The following is a 19684-nucleotide window of genomic DNA, read 5'->3' on the forward strand; positions in this document are numbered from 1 at the left end:
TGAAGGATTCCACTGGGAATCCCTGAAGAATTTTACTGGGATTCCCTGAAGGATTCCACTGGGAATCCCTGGAGGATTTCACTGGGAATCCCTGGAGGATTCCACTGGGAATCCCTGGAGGATTCCATTGGGAATCCCTGGAGGATTCCATTGGGAATCCCTGGAGGATTCCATTGGGAATCCCTGGAGGATTCCATTGGGAATCACTGAAGGATTCCATTGGGAAACACTAAAGGATTCCGCTGGGAATCACTGAAGCATTCCACTGGGAATCCTTGAAGAATTCCCATCCGTGAAGGATCGTACAGGGAGCCCTAAAGGATTCCACAGACCATTTAATCGGAAATCCCTGGAGGATTCTATCAGCCACCACTGAAGTATTCCATTGGGAATCCCTGGAGGATTCCATAGGGAATTCCTTGTGAAATACATTGGGAATCCCTGAAGGATTCCATTGGGAATCACCGAAGGATTCCGCTGAGAATCCCTAAAGAATTTCCATCCCTTGGTCATCTCTGAAGGATTATACAGGGAGCCTTAAAGGATTCCACAGATCATTCCATCGAGAATCCCTGGAGGATTCTATCAGCCATCCCTGATGGATTCCATTGGGTATCGCCGGGAATCACAGGAGATTTCCATTAAGAATTGGGAAACCCTGGTGGATTCCAGTTACCCTGTAAAAGTTCCATATGCATTCACGTATGTATACGGATTTTATTCGGAATTTGAAAGGATTTGAATAATAAATACAGATGATCATGCACTGGATCGTTATCTTCCATGGAGGAGTCCTGTCGGGTTACCTCAAGGATTCCACTCAAATTGGAAGATTTCCAATCAGAATGCGTAAGGAATTCCATTCGGAATCGCTGGAGAACTCCGATCCTATTAATCAATGGAGATTTCCAGTCGGATCAATACAGAATTCTAGGGTTCTATTCGGAACCACTGGAGGATTCTATTCTATTCAGTCTTCTGGAAAACTCTATGCAATCCTTCTTCCTCTTCGTTGGTATTACATCCCCAACTGGGAAATTGCCGCCTCGCAGCTGGTGCGACGAGTCCATGAAGGAATCAAGTAGAATCCATAAAGGATTATTTGCGCTCAGAATATCTGTTTTTGTAAAGGGTTCTATTTGAAATTCCTGAAGGATTCTTTTGGATTTCTAGATAATTGCATTTGAAATCTTCGGTGGATTACAACTGGAATCACTACAGGATTCTATGTATTTTGGAATTGTGGGCTTCACGGCCGTACTATTAGCGGCGTCGTTTGTCTGGGTGCATTTGTGTGCTGTGTGTGGGTTCGATTCCCGCCCTAGTGAGAAGAAAACTTTTCGTAAAGCGAAAAATTCTCCACTGGTCCACTGGGTGTTGTGTCCGTTGTCTAATGCTAGGTGTTACGTATTCAGTCTGCGCGACCCATGATCGAAGACGGTGTTTCTATCTTTTCTTTTATTTAAATTTCTTAAGCATTTAATCGGAAAACCTTGTGAACTCTATTCGGCGTCTTTAAAGGATTTCATTGCAAACCCTGAACAATTCCATTGGGAGTTTAAAGTTGATTTCACTATGTGAATTCCTTAAAACATCTCATTAGACCCGCAGGATGATTCAATTAAAAATCCATGAAGAATGTTATCAGGTATTCCTGAAATATTCTATTTTAATCTACTGAGGGATTCAATTTGACACCCTGGTATCCGTAGGGTATCCGATAATATGCTCAACTCCCAGCGAAGTCTTTTTGATATGCTCAAATGGACGTGATGTATAGAAACGGATACATGTGTACACGAACAAAGGAATATTGGCCGCTTGGAAAAGGATCGGATTTCCCGCTGGGATGATATTTGTCATTGTAAAACGTTCTAATTGTTGATTGCCTCCTGCAGATTTGCAAGGCTCTGATGGAAATTTCTATATTATTTATCTATATTTTCTATATATTCATCGAAATTACAATTACAATTATATTCTGCCGTGAATCGCATATCTGTCCCATCTTTGCTGGGTTTCCTATTCATATGGGACAAATATGCGATTCACGGCAGTATTCCACAGTCAAATCGTGAAAGATTTTAGCAGCACATGAGGGATTACTTACTTACACGTGCTTAGGACCATCTTTGGCGGTGTGCAGAGGAACGGTGCTAAAGCTGGAAGGGTACGATGGGCAGGGCAGTTGCAAAGATGCCGGACAGCAACACTGTAAACATGGTTTTCGCTTCCGACCCGGCAGGTACAAAAAGGCATGGAGCACAGCGAGCTTGGTGGGCGAACCAAGTGTAAATCGATTTGACGAGCGTGGGGCGCAACCGAGGATGGAGAGATGATGCTTCGAACCTTTTATAGTGGCGGCTATTTGTTTATTCAGTGTTGTCTGTTTAGATGTAAGCTGAATATAAATGAAAATGTGGAACCGTTCCCATAGAACGGTATCCACCTTCAAAGTGGGGAAGGTCGCCAACTTTGAATCGTCGCTCATACTGATCCTGAAAAATAAAGGTTGTTTTAAGGTGCATACTGTTTTTAGATTTTCTTACCTTACCACTTAATTCCGATTTCCAGAAGCGATTGGGATGAGCTGATGCGCTTCCTCATACAACAGCTTGGCATCCTGCGGCAATTCCGGGGAAAATAACCGTCGCAATCACCGACGAACTGGTGTGTTGTTTATGTTTTTTTTTTCTTAACAGACAATCTCGCCACACTGAAAAAAACATCATCGAGGCGAGAAATATTTATAAAAAAAAAGATTCATCCCGCCGAATCATTTTAAATCTTTTTGATTTTTTTAAAATCTTCTGTTTGATTCGAAAAATGATTCAAGTGTCTACCCCCCTGCTAAACGGCCTTCATCAGGAATACATATTGGATCTAGTTTTCTTGAGTTACACCATCAGACTAAAATCACAGACAAACAGACATAACACATTGAACATTTGCTCATCAAATCCATCGTCGTTCAAACAGTAACGACATCTGTTGATTTCAGTTAGTTGGGCAAATCACAAACCAGATGGCGGTAGTGAGTAAACGTCAAACTAGACCAAATCCGATGCGCGCGCCACGAGTTATCGATTGGCCAACTAATGCACGTAAAAAAATAACCTTATATGTTTTGGCAAAAAACCATTCGAAAATACTTATAGTCTTCATTATTATGCATCTCGAGATAAAATAGAATACTGCGGCTTCCTGCTGCTTGCTTCTCAGGTAATCGCAACGGTCACTAAACACAACAGAGTCGATAAAAATCTCACCCACCGTATGCACTTGCCATGATAAACACTCTCCATGTACTCAGTGACTCCGGTTGCCTCTCACTAATACAATCGAACACTGCTGTCATTTCGCGAAAAGCACGTGGTTTTGTTTTGAGCAGGAAAATTCTGCCTAGGGGTTGTTCAAAAATTACGTCCATGGTTTGAGGGGGGGATCTAGAATTTGTTACAGTTTGTGACAGGGGGAGAGGGGGGGTCCCCTCTTGTGTTACGTCCGGCAAGAAAAAGTACCTAATAACATTTTAGTAACAAGTTAATTAGCAAAAAAAAGCTTTAAATTTGCTATTGAGGGAGTTAGTTCTCACTAAATTTCTTGTAAAAATAGTGTACGAAGAAGACGAAGCATTATATAAATTACAGTTGTACGTACAGGGGGAGGGAGGGGGTCAGTGATTTGTGACAGATTGTGACAAGAGGGGGGGAGGGGGTTGAAAATGCCGAAAAACGATGGACGTAATTTTTGAACGATCCCCTATCTTTTAACACGGCGGCTATCTTGACGATTACCTTCGCAGTCGAGCCTGCGAGTGTACACGCTAATCTGAAACAACCCAGCGGCCGGGTCGATGCTACCCGGATTTTTTCGATATTAGCGGTTGTCAAAATCTGGGTATGTCAACAAAATGGATATGAGTCAGACGAACCCGAAATCTGGGTAAATGCATGGGGACTTAAACATTTTCGGATACAGCAACATGGCGCCAACGTTGCATTCCGAAGAAAATGTTGGAATTTTTCGTTGTATGCAGCCAAATAAGGTAAGAATGGTTAAATTTATCATGGTGGAGCATTGTCGGCACAGCTGGCAAATGATATACGTTGGGGGAAACTGTATTTTTTAACATTTTTTATACATTAACAATATTCTGGAGCGAAAAGAGCTGGGTACCGGATACCCAGATTTTTTCGCTTGTACTGTTACCCAGATTTGAGTTTAGGTACCCGAACCCAAATTAGAGTAACCACGGTTTTGCTGAATTTGGGTCACTTTGACATAATTCTGGGTAGGTCCAGGTTAGCGTGTAAGACCGCCGCAGCATTCTAGAAAAAGATAAGCGCGACAATATGCCACCTAATGAATGATCCCATATCAAAAAAGCTAATAACTTTCATAAGTTAATAAAAAGTATAAGTTTCCGAATGTATGTGACTAATGTGTTGTATAAGCTTTTTCTTATACATGTCATTAAGCGCCTGCTTTGGCAAAAAAGTATTAGAAATACAGTATCCCCCCCTCTTATCCGGACCTCGCTAGTCCAACGACTCGTTAGTCCGGATCTCGCTAATTCGGAATTTTCCGGATTAAAAAGTATCAACACCCATTTAAACACATTATGCTGTCAGTTTTCAAATTTGTGCTGTGATTTTATTTTGGTTCATTTGTATGGATCTGACAGTCGGATTAACGAGAGAAACCCCGATAGTCCGGCCATACATTTGTCGGATCAGCGGGGGTATACTGTATTAATGATAAACAACATTAAATTTTTTTACGTGTGGAATTGACTAGTAAATCAGTGAACGATGGAAATTTAACGAGTGTTATGTCTGTTTGTCTGTGCTAAAATAAAAACTCCAAAATTAGATACTATGTATGAGCTAATCTGTTACAATACATTAGAAATACATTAGCACAAATTGAAACCATATATTGTACTATAACCTCACTGTAAAACAGTAATACAATTTTGATACTAAATTTCAAAACAATACACATACCATTGAATGTATTGTTTACCATAGAATAAATCAAACATGTATTGTTTGTTCGATAAGCTCTATGGTACATTTTTATACGGGTTTCTTTCTACTACTTTCCTTCGCTTCTAGAATTTTTGAGAAGAGTTTTAAAAAAATTTCCGTTTGCTTCCCCGTGCAATATTTTTCTAAACGGTTGTAAACAAGTGCAGTCTCGGCAGTGTCACATGAAAAGGCCTATCGCCAATAAGCCTTTTCATGTGACACTGCCGAGCCTGCACTTGTTTACAACCGCTGAACAGGCCTGCAAGTCCGAAGCTGTCACTTTCATAGAAGAACTGTCAATTGACGATGAAATCAGCTGTTTTTAAACGTCTCGTAAAAAGGCCCATACAGATTTTTATCAGAAACATAACCTGGCCACACTGGTTATGTGGCGTATTTTGAAGATGACCCTTTTTTGTTTTGTTTACAAGCTTGCGGCAGATCGGCGGATGTTTAACAAAATTTTAGGATTACAAATTAATTTGTTAAAATAGTGGTTTTTTCGTAACCCACAAAATATTAAAGTTTTTTTTTAAACGCGGGTATGTATACAAATGTCTATTTATATAATATCCTCTAATTTACAGCAAACGTTCTTATTTAGTACCACATTAATCACACGAGATGCCCAGAGAACGGAAAACTCGCCAATACGCGCGGGAGAACTTATTCAAAGCTCTTGAAGCGGTGGACCAAGGCAAGATGAGTTTATTCAAGGCAGCTATACATTTCGGAGTTCCTCGCTCAACGCTGTCTAGCTATAACGAGGATCGCGATCGAAAGAGTAAAACCGGTCCAGCACTGACATTCACCGATGACGAGGAGCAGACGATGGTGGAGTGGACCAGAGACATGTTCCAAAAGGGTCTGTTTTGTAAATCCGGCGAACTTTTGGAAACAGCTCGTTGGTTTCTAGATAATTACCCACGCAAAGGCAAACAAAAGGCTAAGAATTTATGTGAGTATCTGCGTATTTTAATTGAGATCATCCTTCCGTGACCTGGTTGAAACTTTTGTACTAGCAGGCTATTGTTTTTAATAAAGCATCAACTACCAATATTGCTGTGTACATGTACAGTACATTGTACACACTTAATTTATTAGTCTGTCTGTAAGTGTCTGTGAGCAATTGAATTATTAATTTATCTTACTTTTATATAGACATGAGTTGCTTTGTGATGATATAACTCATGAACAGATTACTGGCCGATTTGCGAACCTTTAAAATTAATGTAATTCATATAAAACACATCTTGATGTGGAACCAAAATAAAATTAATATTCCTTCCATTCCTTGGTATTCGAAACTAACTTATTGGGCATTTTTCGGCTGCTGGGAAATGCTTTTCACCCTTTTACCTAAGAAGAAGTGATGTTAATGGACTGTCTAAATCAATACTATTGTATTGTATTAATGGCTTACATCAGTTATCAGTTTATAGTTTATAGTTAAATATATTAATGTTTGCTAGATGAAGGATTTTACCAATCATTTAGTAATCTGGGTTCGATTTAGTAGTTTATCAATAACAAATCCCAGAAGCTGAATTTCGAAATGTGTTGTTGGTGGACTTCGAGTGCGAAGGTTTTTCTACAACTCTGCCTAATGGTTCGTTGATTGAATTCTACAAATAACGGAGTTATAGCGCTAGATCCAGTAACCTAAACTAAGCGCCTTACCTCCGTTATTAGTGGAATTCAAACAACGAACCATTAGGCAGAGTTGTAGAAAAACCTTCGCACTCGAAGTCCACCATACAACACATTTTGAAATTCAGCTTCTGGAATGAGTTTTTGATAAACTACTTAATGATCAAACCCAGATTACTAAATGATCGGTAACATCCTTGGATGGAATGAGCATATATCCAAAATTTCTATAGAAAGGAAAAAAATCGTCCGTGGTTCAGATTCAGCATCCATGCTCCTCTAATATCAAGCAATTTTCTATCTTGTTTGTCATTTCAGCCACTAGTTGGATAAGAGGATTCTACAAGCGACATCCTCAAGTCACAGCATATCTACGAGTGGACATGGATGATGCGCCCACAATTTCCCAATTGAAGTGCTACGAAGCAGCCTTCCAACATTTGGACTGTCTTGACGTTTTCAACGACCCTTCGCGTGTTTTCAGATACAACGAAGTCAAATTTGCTCTTTGTTCAACTTTTCACAACTATCTTGCCGGCGAAAATCCGACCAGCAAAGCAGAATTAATAACAACGGGCATCATAACATCAGCGAGTGGCAGATTTGCATTTCCTACTATTATTTATGCACACGATGGAACTATTCCAGTGGACCTTGCCGCTACGGTACCGCTGTTCTATGGATACGGAAGTAGTCCAAACGGAACTTCGACGCATACTACATTCCACAATTATATCACCAAAGTATTCTACAAATATTTGATATTAAACCAAATGAAACTTCCAGTCGTTCTGTTCGTGGATGGAACCAGACCGAATGTGTCGTTCCAGCTATGGCAAGCATGCCGGTTGCTCGGTATCAGTTTAGTGGCGTTTAATCCGGACGAGAGTTTCAACTACGACAAAAAATACTTCGCACCAAAAACACTGACCACGATCTACCTGGTGGAGAAGCTGCGAGAGGCACTGTTTCAGTGGAAGAAGATCAACGGTGACCGAATATCGGAATATAACTTTGCTGAACTGCTCCAACCGGTAGTACATAATAACGTTCCAGTTGATTTGATAAAGAACGATTGGGAAAAATTTGCATTCTATCAGTGGATTCTACAGCGTCGATTGCGGATAGAGGATATCGAATTCGTTAGCGCGAACCCTGCGGTGAGCCAAAAGGCTTTATCAAAGTCGAAGGATACGATATTGAAGACAAAGTCTTCATCTGTTTCGGAAGAGGAAAACGACCTCGATGAGATCGACGGTCAACTTAAAAGTCCTAAGTCTTCACCGCGTTCGGATATGGATGATTCCTAAATAAAGGTAGGTCTAGTTGTATACATCGCAATAGTTATTGATCCGAACTATTCCTTGCTATAACATTGCAATGATATGATTTTTATACTGGATAGTATTGGGGCTTTCTTAATCGTGCGATAAGATGCGCGGCTACAAAGCAAGACCATGCTGAAGGTGGCTGGGTTCGATTCCCGGTCCGGTCTTGGAAATTTTCGGTGGGAAATGTTTAATTCTTGTATCGTACATTGTTTTGTTTTGCTTTTCTCGTACTGTACCAAAATGCTATCATTCCACTCCAAAAGTAAACTTTTTTATATGAGGCTTGGAGACACATAGTGTCGTATGTACCTACTAATACAGTCAAACCTCCATGAGTCGATATTGAAGGGACCATCGACTCATGGAAATATCGAGATGTGGAATAGGAAATCTTTGGAAAGCTCTTTCGAGGGACCATCACAGTAACCCAGAAAATATTTTTTGATATGGAATAATTTGCTTCCATGAGTCGATATCGAGTCATAGAACATCGACTCATGGAGGTTTGACTGTAGTAGCAAAGAAATATTGTGCCTTGCGACATAATGACAACTCAAGCTCTATCTGGTAAAAGAGCGAATGTCGCAAGAGGGGAAGTCGACGAAGAGAATCCTCTCTTGCAACATTGAATGTCGATTCGCCCTTATTCCAGACAGAGCTTGAACTTTCGTAATTGAGGGAGTTAGAAGCAGAGGGGTGTAAGCACGGAATTTTGGTCAAAATTGAGTTGACTACAGCAAAAAATGCTTTGGATTTTAAGCTTTGCGGCAATATGTTGATAAAGTTTTTAAGTTGTTAAGAAAAACTGTGAAAATTCACAGAAAATGTAATTTTTTGAACTTCCATACGATTTGTATGGAGCAAAAAAAAAAATACTGAAAAACTTTGCACCCGTTTTTGACGTAGAATTACGTCGTTCGGGGGTCATTCCAAAGTTTCAAATTTGGAACCGTCACAAAAAATGGTCAGGAAGTAAGAGTCAATAACTCAGCCGTTTTTCAACGGATTCTGGAGATTATGGTATGAATCGAACATTTAACTATCTAAGATTTCACACAATTATTGTTAACAATAATAATAATAATCAATTATTGATTAAATGCATTTAACTATTGAAAATCCAATTTCGACAGGTAATTTAATTTTGCATCCACTGTGGAACTATACGTAATTCTACGTTCGAAACTAACTTTTTGTCACGCCCCTTTGCGTTTGACCCCCTCAATTGTTTTCCAAGGCTCTCATAGATGTGAAAAATTTATCCGCAGTACAAATGACACGTGCTATCAAAGCATTTTTCTGGTATGTTTTTCTAAGGCGACTAACTGGCGCTCATTTTCTGTTGCGAATAAAAATAAGTGGTTAAGTTTATTTTTTTATGAGGGGTACTATATTAGAACGCCAGAGAGCTATTGTGATCAACATGGTACAACCATAGTAACCCGGACTTGGCATAAAGATATTGTTCGGTACCTTGAATGTCAAATTTATTGTTTTGGTTTGCTTGTTCTCAAGACAGTATGAAAATCGGGCTACTGTGATGAAAAACAAGCATCTACTATGATATGGAAATGCTAATATCATCTTCCAAACTTGGACGTACATGTTCATGATAGCATTAGAGGCGAAAGTATAGAATTGATAGTTCCGTTAGGATACGGCAGGCATGAAGAATGTTTTTATAGAAGTCGATTTGAAAGCGAGCGGAGGGCAATATTTGTGATGGCACATATCGCACGACCTTCCTTCTGCCAAGCTCCCGTATGAAGGGGGAGGGAAGAATATCAGTGTGGAATCTGATATATCTCCACTGGCCTACGCATCTACTATTATACTGCCGTGAATCGCATATTTGTCCCATATGAATAGGAAACTCAGCAAAGATGGGACAGATATGCGACTCACGGCAGTATAATCACTGGATATTGTAATGCATTGTTTGATACAGTTGACAATCATCAAATATAGTATATTAACAATATAGTCCACTTCGAGAATCCTCATATATTAGGCAAGAGACAGCACATTCACACCATCTTGCGTCACAAAAGGTAACTAACGCTTGAAGACGATAGCCAAGGGGTGCGATAATTGCAAAAATTACACTAATTTTACAATTTTTGAAAATTTGAGTTACATTTCTCAAAATTTTATTTTTAAACTCAGTTTTAAAAATGGGGTCATCGTCATGGTATGATTTCTATAAATGTTATACTGCATATTGAATCATACGTTTAAGGACCCCTCGGAAAGCCTCTTCACTACATTGCTTGCCTTTTATGACACCGCGGCGCTACTGTGTTGTCTATAGAGATGTCGTAAAATCCCGATTAATCGATTAGTAGCTAATCGATCACTTTCGATTCTTGTCGATTATTGAATCGATTAATCTTTGGATAGTAATCGCACGTAATCGATTCAAAATTAATCGATTATCACAAAGATGAATCGATTAATCGAAGTAATCAATTAATTTGCGACATCCTTACGATGTCGTAAAATCCTGATTAATCGATTAGTAACTAATCGATTACTCTAGATTCCTCTCGATTATTGAATCGATTATTCGTTAGGTAATAATCGATTCAAAATTAATCGATTATCACAACGTTGAATCGATTAATCGAAGTAATCGATTAATTTGCGACATCTCTAGTTGTCTATTCAGATTGAAGGACTATCAATGACTGTTAATCGTTTTTGTTTCATTTGTTGAATTTATCAATTTTGTTGCTGTCTTCTACGTAAAAATAGATTATTTTAATTGTGTGTTGTCTTCAAATTTCTTTGATGGTGAAATGGATTCAGATACCGACATATTTTTTGCTGATTACTTCAGACGGTAGCACAGTAGGCGCTGCCTGAAGACGGGTATAAAAATTTCGCGCTCCGTCAAATAATAAATTTTCATTATTTTTTAATCTTTTCAATCAAAAGTAAATTATATCTAAAAGCAAAAGTTTCCGGTATCGTTTGAAGAGTGTGAGGTGGGGTGATTTAAATAATATGTTATTCTGGCGGAACTCTTTGAGCCTGGCCAAGCCTTGCGATTAATTTTGGAAATCAAGAATCGAAGACTCCCTCAGTTCTACAGCAACCAGTTCTAGCCATTCCACAAAAGGCAGTGGAACGGTAGCATAGATACAATTCCAACTCCCCCACGCGAGTTTCACCGGCTGGAAACAAAAACGCGGCCTCAAACAATAACGCAAATAATGCACTAAGTAATCACTTCATTTTCATTTATTTATACTTTCTATTTTATTCGTGTTTTAAACGTGTGTGTTTGGATTCCCCTTTCTCAATTTTTTTTCAGTTCGTTATATTTCTTTTCTTATAATTCTTGCTTTATAATGGAGACCAGGGATTGAATCCAAAAAAACTGAAAAAAAATCTCTCTTATCATCTTTAAATATTCTCGGGATGTAGTTGCATACCTATGGGAGACGTTCTTCGTTAGCTATAACAAGTTCCAATTGTGGCGGAACCTGTGCTGATTATGCATTTTAAATTGTGCTACACAGCGGTGAGAAAAATAACTGTGGTCTTCAACGGAAAATAAGCGAGAACGCGCTTTACAGTTTGTCGATGAGGGCAACTAATCTACCTTTCCTTCCAATTCTGTTTTTATTATCATAATTTTTCTCCTAAACCGGTAACGAGTATCGAGCTCGCCATCTTAGGATTGGCCATCCTTTGGCCGCCTTTGGTTACAATGGTAACTGTAGATCCGAAATATCCATGCTTACACAGTTTGAGAATTTGTCTGGTTAATGAATGACACTGTTCGGTAGACATGTTGTCAAAATCGCTTTTCGCACATTTTATTTCTGATAGGATCGTATCTATTTGAAATTCAAATATTCTCCCATAGTTTAAAAATTAGATTCGAAATAGCCGATCGAAGTGATTCATAACAACCTGTAACATACGGTGGTTTTACTCAACAAAGTTTGTAAAATGTCTCGCAGCTTAATAAACAAGTTAAACCGATGGCAGGAATTCAACTCATTCCAAGAATGGAACGTTCATTCTTTCACAACCCTGGAATAATTTCTCCATTGCCGTTGATTGAAAACTTATAACTGAAACAGCGGAATAATGACACTTTGAAAATTAGATATAAACTCATCGGCTGTATAGCGAATACTGTGCTATTCACCACGACTCTAGGAGCACCAAGAAAGAAGAAAATGAATAAATTGTATATGAATATTCCCGGAACTTTTATATGAATATTTCCGGAAATTTTGAATAAGCTGATGTTCAAGAATAACAGGAGTTTGATTAGTATAATTTTGATGGTTTCACTATTATTTTTATTTTTCTTTTTCTTACTTATTTTTTTATTTTTCCTTTAACCTGAAGTGGATGATCTAATACAAAAAAAAAGTTTCCGTTTCGCTTAATAGAAAAATATATCATTTATTCGTTGAGAAGGAAACATTTTCCGCCACACCCAATTGAGAACAAAATGATAAAAAAAAATCGGATGATCTTTAATTTTGAAATCAAAGCAAAATTCAAACCTTTCTGTAAACATGCGTGCTGAAAAAAATCACAAAAATTAGAAACAAATAAAATTGCTTTCCATTGCTTTGTTTTTGATGGGATGAATATCGAAGCTATGGGATGAATTCCAGGAGCAGTTCCCCTATTTTTGAATATTTTTATTTTCTTAAAAAAAAACCTAAAATGTTCATTTTCGTATGCATTTCTATACAGCTATGAATACTATCATATATGTTCAAAGAATATAGAATAGAGTAATATCATTATTTTCCCAATATGCCATACATTTTCATATAAATAAGTGAACGGTAGGCATTACCAGCAGGCTGTTACGTTTGATTGAAATTCAATAAACTACATATCTTCATCATATTCTTTATTTTTATTTATTACTTTATACTTTTATACGAAAATCATCTTTTCAGTGATCAAGATCTCTTTTTTTCGGTCTTTGAACCAGAATGATATATATCCCCCGATTTTAACCAGGACAGTTCTTGCCAAACCATCTCTGAAGACAGCATAAATCTAAAACTTGATGGTGTTGAAGAAAGATCTCCCCTTATCCAGAGCATACGAATTAAAGCTTGGTGAGAGAATTTCATTATATATATTTATCCAATTTTATTGAAACTATATAACTGTATGCCACATGCAAAAAAAAACAACCGTCAGGGCACCCGATTGAAGCGATTTGGATAGGAAGAGTGGAATCGCCAACTTCCTATTGTTAACATCTTGTGGATAAAGGGCGGGCTCTTCTCCCCATCTATTGGGTCAATCTGGGAAACGAGGGCTAGATTATATTATTGAATGTACGAACTTTCTTCTGGAAGGAGATTCTCTATTCATCCCGTGGATTCGCATAAGTGTCTCTGCTTATGGAACCACCCCACCCATTTTTGGCCCTTCATACAGGAGTTTGATGAAATACAAACAATAATATAATCATGGTCGAATCGTTTGTCAGATATGGCCAGTGCTATCGGCAGGTGCCTTGCTACAATAGATGGTAGTATCATCATCATCATCATCATCATTACTTCAGACGGTAGCTCCGTTATAAACAAAATGAGGGTTAAAATTTTTGTTGAAAATGTGATTGATAAATGCAGTGACGAGAAGGTAGCTGTAGCTGCTATTTATTCACTATTACGTTGTGTATTCGATAATATGCTTTAGGTATAATTGCTCTCTCAATGGGAAAATAGCGTGCCGGAGTATCGGAGTATTATTTAGACCAAAATGTTCATACCATTATTTTTTTCGTTATTGCAGTTCTGTGAATAATTTGTTTAAGGTTACGGATTTGAAGAATATAAACATAATGTATTAACCCTGATATTAACCCTTTATTAGGCAGTGATTACTATACTGCCACCAACAAATGATACGTTTTTCTGATTATTTACAATAGTTTTATTAATTATTCACCTTGCAGAGGGTATATTTGCTACCTAGTAACACTCCAGATGATACTTGGCCAGAAAATTAATTCAAATGTAAATTTAGGAACAGTTTTATACAAATTGAGCATAATTTCAGATTGGAAGAAGAATTTTTAGTTGTAATTCGTTAAAAAATCGACGAAGACATTACCCCGTTGATATTTATTATGTTGAATGTCCTGTTATGTAGTGGAAAATTATGTAGAGAAAAATTATTCGCCTTTCTTGTATATTTGTTTTTTTTTCAGTTTTGGCGAAATCGCGGTTTATCCCAAAAGGTCCCCTCTTGGGAGGAAAATACAAAAATGCTAGTCAACTCTTGTGCGATTTGATTCTTTGTATTAAAATAAAAGGCCCCAAATCTCAATAAATTTTCTATTGGATTCTTTACAAAGTTTTTCCATATTTTCTGGTTCTATTCCATTTGAATGGCATAATTGATAATTCAAATGTAACACAATCACTGTTCCCAGAACGCCACATAGGACCAGTATAACAGTTTATCGGGAAACACGGATTGGCATAATTACCGGAAATGTTCCAGAGCGCCAAAATTCCTTCATGGCAATCCACATTGCCATCGCCATTCATCACAAGCTTCTAATCACATAAATTTATTGATGGATTAAAAGACAAGAAAAATCTGACTTAGGGTAAAACGACCTATTATGGAGGGGTTAAGCACCGTGTCAAAACAAAATTCATTACAAAAATTCTTCAAAAATTACCTGTTGGTCGATTTCCACATTGTAGTAGTTGAATAGGATGCTCGTTAACTATAGTTTCGTAAATATTACGTCAATTGTGCTGAACTTATGTTGTTTTGTTTTTATCACAATAAAATCAAACTACCGCAACAATAGGACGCAGTTGCCTATCGTTGCGATATTTGTTGAAGGTCAGTCCTATTGTTGCGGTATTGCATGTAATTCTTATGGAGAGCGATACCGCAACAATAGGACCTTAGCACTACCGCAATAATAGGCTCAAAGGATTCAAATTTTATACGAAAAATGTTGATTTTTCATCATTTTGAACAGAATTTTGTCAAACAAAAGCTGTTCTAGTTGTTAATCCGAAGAGTTTTAGCGTACCCACATTTGTTTTCAATGGTATTATATCCAGAATGGACTTTTTTAATACTACCGCAACATTAGGGCATACCACAACGATAGGACGTTTTACCCTACCCAAAAAAAAAAACAAAATTAAAAAGATAAAATCTGTATAAAATCTGATAAAATATTTATATTTCTGCCTGCTGATAAAGGTGCGAAATGAAAACAAAACAGATGATAGGGCTTGAGTTCTCACTAACACCATCATACTGACTCGATCCCGATTCGTTTTTCGTTCGGTTATTCAGAGTCGAGGTCGGACCTGACCCAGGTTTAAAACCGAAAACGACATTAGGCTACATTTCCAACCTTTTTTTTTTTTTTTTCAAAAGTTGTGATGGAGTCCGCTGCTCTAATATGCTCTCACAAATGTGCCTTTGTCAAAGCCCAGGAAGGTTGAAGAGGGATTTCCTGGAAATAGTTTAGAGAATCCACTTCCTTGAGTACGGATACGACTTCTTTTGCTTTGTACCAGACTACGCGTAATATAAAAAATATAGTACTGGGTTATGATGCTTTCGGATAATGGGCAGTAGCCGCCACAACAAAGATTCTCGAACGGGTACATCAACTATTGTATTGATTGCTGCGAATGCATTTAAAAGCATTACACACTTACAAATTGCTTTCCAATTCATTGCTTTTTTACTTATTTTCTTTCTAAATAAACTGGCTTATCAACATCGTCAATACTTTACCATCACGGATTGTGTAGAACTGGTTCCATGGGAGCATTTTATAATCGAATTTCGCTCATCAACATTCATCATCATAATCATAACCTTGCATAAAGTCGTTCCATACAAAAGTCTATAGTATAACTTATGGGCCCATGTTCTGACATATTCACTTCTTTTTTTCTCTTCTGCTTCCTGAAGTTCGCAGTTCATTTTGTGTCTTGTTCAGTCGACTTTATTCTTCGATATTTTCAGATTTCCCCACATCTTGAACAGAAGAAATATTTTTACTTGAAAAGCTTGAACGATTTTCTATAGGACTGATTTACGCCCAATTTTTTTGTCCTGAAGTGAAATCTCCAAACTTCTAAGTATGGGGCTTTCCTTAGCCGTGCGGTAAAATGCGCGACTACAAAGCAAGACCATGCTGAAGGTTGCTGGGTGCAATTCCCGATCCGGTCTAGGAAATTTTCGGGTTGTAAAATTTCTCGACTTCCCTGGGCATAAAAGTATCATCGTGTTAGCCTCATGATATACGAATTCAAAAATGGTAACTTGGCTTAGAAACCTCGCAGTTAACAAATGTGGAAGTGCTTAATAAATAAAGTTGCGAGGCGGCAATGTTCCCAGTGGGGGATGTAATGCCAAAAAGAAGAAGAAGTTGGTCGTGGGATCCAAAACTTTGAATTCATATTCTCCTGATCTAGGCCACCTAGGTACTTAGTGATGATACAGAATTTGCAAGTCTTGTCTGTGTTGAGAATTTAATAATAAAAAAAGCTGATTTACCTCTCTAGCGATAATAGTGCCTTTAACGTGCATTATAAAAGGCCAATTTTCAATTATAAACAAGAAGCAAACCGGTTAATGATAAGAGTCTGGAAAATGATGAATCCTTTTCCGTGTGTTTTAGCTTTGTGCAAAACATTAAAAATATGATCCAAAACTTCTGAGCTCCATAGTTATATATTAGGACAGACAGTTTCCTCGACCGATATAACCTGTTGCGAGAAAATTGTTAAAGGATATACCTAAGTGCCTAATAATGAGTGAGATTTTTTTTTGCGCACGCGCGTGTCGCGCACACATAGATATACACACAGACATCACCGCAATTCGTCGTGGTTTAAAGTTTTTTTGTCCTAATGCCGTTTGGTATAAAAGGATCTGCCCGTGCTACATATTTTATGTGCTGTGTCACAGTATCAATATTCGTATAATAGCCTATTTAGATTACGCTATTTATGAAGATAAATTATCGTGACCAGTACTGGAAAAGGTCGTGAGCGCCATAAGACAGAGAGCAAAGCGCCTTTTTTCTATTTCAGGCGACCAAATGAAAGAATCGTGGGTACTTTGATCAATTTCGCATGAAAGGTAGTCATGAAAGGATGTTGTGCTTTATTTTAAAATTTAAATTTCTAAGTTATTTTAATAGATACATGCGAAAAATAGTGACTAGTCGATAAATTAATCATACTTCTTTAACTCGCCGAGTTGAAACTGAAAATAAACACAAAAATATAGCAGATATTGCACACTTTCATGACCTGTCACGGAACAAATATTTTTTGAGATTTTTGTAGCATGCCATTCATCCTTCGCGTTTCAATAGATTTTGAAAGAGGCAGATATGTAAACATCGCGTGACATCTCTTATTGAAAATGAGAAATTCCAGTACTGATCGTGACAAATATGAGGAGGAAAATTGAAGGTAGGGAAATTGGCATCAAGTTACTCTTTATCATGATATTCATAATCATAAATAGCGTAATCTGAATAGTCTATAAAACTAGGAAGAAGAAAGTCTGTATGAACAGCTTTTTTGAGAGCTGTATATTAGGGTGCCCTCCTTAGCCGTGCGATAAGACGCGCAGCTACAAAGCAAGACCATGCTGAGGGTGGCTGGGTTCGATTCCCGGTGCCAGTCTAGGCAATTTTCGGATTGGAAATTGTCTCGACTTTTCTGGGCATAAAAGTATCATCGTGTTAGCCTTATGGTGTTTTTGACAACCTGAAATTTTCCAAATTATTTTTTGCTGAGTATTTATTAAGTATTTATTAAGAAGATTCAGCCCAGGACTTCTCCTTCCTCGATGATGTTAGATTCCGCATCATTCGAAAAAGTATTGAAAAAGTGGAGCAACGTAAAGTCAATCCAACTCAAAGTCCATTCTGCGGTGACGATACTAACTAATGGTCCGAACGAGAATCCACTGAAGCATCGAAAATGGATTGAGTTTTGCCACAAGTCTGAAATGCTCCGGCAGAAAAGTTGAATCCATTTTGGAATATTTCAAGCAAGCCTGGGGTCTAGGGTCACAGCAAGGCGTGAGTGAACCAGATCCAGGTAATACTCATGAAGAACATGACCCCAGTTTCCACTGTCTATCCTGGAAGCTGACAGTGCCTTTATGCTCCCCTGGGTCGACTGCCCCATTGATTCGAGCTTTAAGAGGTATGCTCTATCATGTAGGTATGTATTATGTCAACACCCCTATCTTTTGAAAACTCAGTATCATTGTCATCCTAGATTATATAATGATTAGACCCCAGGTCTGAAAACCCTCGCAAATGGTGATATTTATGATTTCTCCATTTGTAAACTTCATTCCGGCGGCATTTTTTATTCAACATTTCATCAGATTTTTCCAGTTTAAATTAGATTCAGAACTGCATCTTTAAAACAGCATCTATGTGAAGTTTTACGTCAAAGAGGTGAGCCAGCCTAGGGCTGAAAACCTCTCAAATAAAGACAAAAAAGTATAATGTTCTGCAAATCAATTGTGATTATCAACTGGGAGCTGATCCGGTTTAAGATTCAGCAATTTATATACTTTTCTTGCTTTTAAGCGGAGCCATTAGGCCCAAGGGTAGACATATAGTTTTGTTGAGATATACATACAACATTATGTCGGAATTTGCTTAGGACTTTGAATTGACACAAGTTGCTTCAAATACAACTGTTTTTTCATTTTCTCTAGTCTTATGATTGACAGTAACTTTTTGGAACATATTTAAAAACCAGACACCTTTTGATCTTGATTTCGCATCTCGCTATGTCTCATCCATTACTACTATAATCAATATTTTTTAGTATTTTCCCTATGCCCTATTAAGGAAACTAAATAAAAACATGCTCATAACCCACGCAAAAGAAAGTAATGAAAAATAAACGACTTGTAAAATAATCGTAAATTAACGAAATATATCTGGCTGTGCATTTTTATTTAACCTCAAATTGAGATAAAATAAGGTATGCCGATTGACATTAGCTTTCCGATAACATTGTAGTTGAACAACCGTGAATATCTCCTTATTTTCAATTTTAATTGCATTTTTTCTGCTTTTCTTACGTTCAAGAAATGATGACGCGAACGCTTAAACGAAAATACAAATGAACAATCGCTCACTTTGAGCGATTGATTGTTTATTCTCGCGAAGGATGAACAATAGAACAAGACGGAGTAGCAACCATTGATATGTACAGTCACTCTAAGTTAAGCTTAGCTAAGCTTTGTACTGGACATACAATGATCGCGCGATTATCTAAATGTCCGATTCTGTTGTGCGGGTGGGTAAATTAATAAGAAAGTGAAACAATCAGTGCAGGTTTGTTCGTGTTTTGTAGAACGTAGAACGATCGTAGATCGCGTCCATGTTTTCTTCATTAAGCAGAACGATCAGCCGGTCATCAAAAATGTGTTCTGCTTTGTGCGGGAAGCAGAACGATCGGCCGGTCACCGACATTTTGTTCTGCGTAGTGCGGGTGAGTAAGTTAATTAGAAAATTAAAGTTTAGATCGCGGTCAGACAAGTTTTCTTCGGGAAGCAGAACGATCGGCCGGTCATCGAAACTTTCTTCTGCTTTGTGCGGTAAGCAGATCGATCAGCCGGTCACCGAAATTTTGTTCT

The 19684-nt window shown here is 37.8% G+C and overlaps 2 protein-coding genes across 5 annotated transcripts in view; one reads left to right on the plus strand and one right to left on the minus strand.

Moving 5' to 3' along the window:
* LOC134216443 (uncharacterized) overlaps nt 1-2709 on the minus strand; it is a 40587-nt gene extending 37878 nt beyond the window's left edge. Inside the window, exons 1-2 of one of the 2 annotated variants that reach the window (XR_009980672.1) lie at nt 2555-2709; nt 2111-2498 (exon numbers count right to left, since the gene is read on the minus strand). Coding sequence is in view for 1 of the 2 variants with exons in the window: in XM_062695328.1 (XP_062551312.1) it covers nt 2115-2498; nt 2555-2622 (452 nt within the window). In the remaining variant the exon portion in view is untranslated. The remainder of the gene's footprint in view (nt 1-2110; nt 2499-2554) is intronic. The other variant, XM_062695328.1, reaches the window with a different exon arrangement.
* A 2722-nt stretch (nt 2710-5431) lies between these two features.
* Nucleotides 5432-19684, plus strand: part of LOC134212328 (uncharacterized) — a 59421-nt gene continuing 45168 nt past the window's right edge. For 2 of the 3 annotated variants that reach the window (XM_062690079.1, XM_062690078.1), the window contains exons 1-3: nt 5432-5575; nt 5638-5991; nt 7002-7999. In XM_062690079.1, the coding sequence (XP_062546063.1) occupies nt 5658-5991; nt 7002-7993 (1326 nt within the window). In that variant the 5' untranslated portion in view covers nt 5432-5575; nt 5638-5657 and the 3' untranslated portion in view covers nt 7994-7999. Of the gene's footprint in view, nt 5576-5620; nt 5992-7001; nt 8000-19684 lie in introns of those variants that run through there. The other variant, XM_062690080.1, reaches the window with a different exon arrangement.

This window comes from Armigeres subalbatus, chromosome 2 (assembly GCF_024139115.2).
Source record: "Armigeres subalbatus isolate Guangzhou_Male chromosome 2, GZ_Asu_2, whole genome shotgun sequence".
In the NCBI taxonomy this organism is placed as follows: domain Eukaryota; kingdom Metazoa; phylum Arthropoda; class Insecta; order Diptera; family Culicidae; genus Armigeres; species Armigeres subalbatus.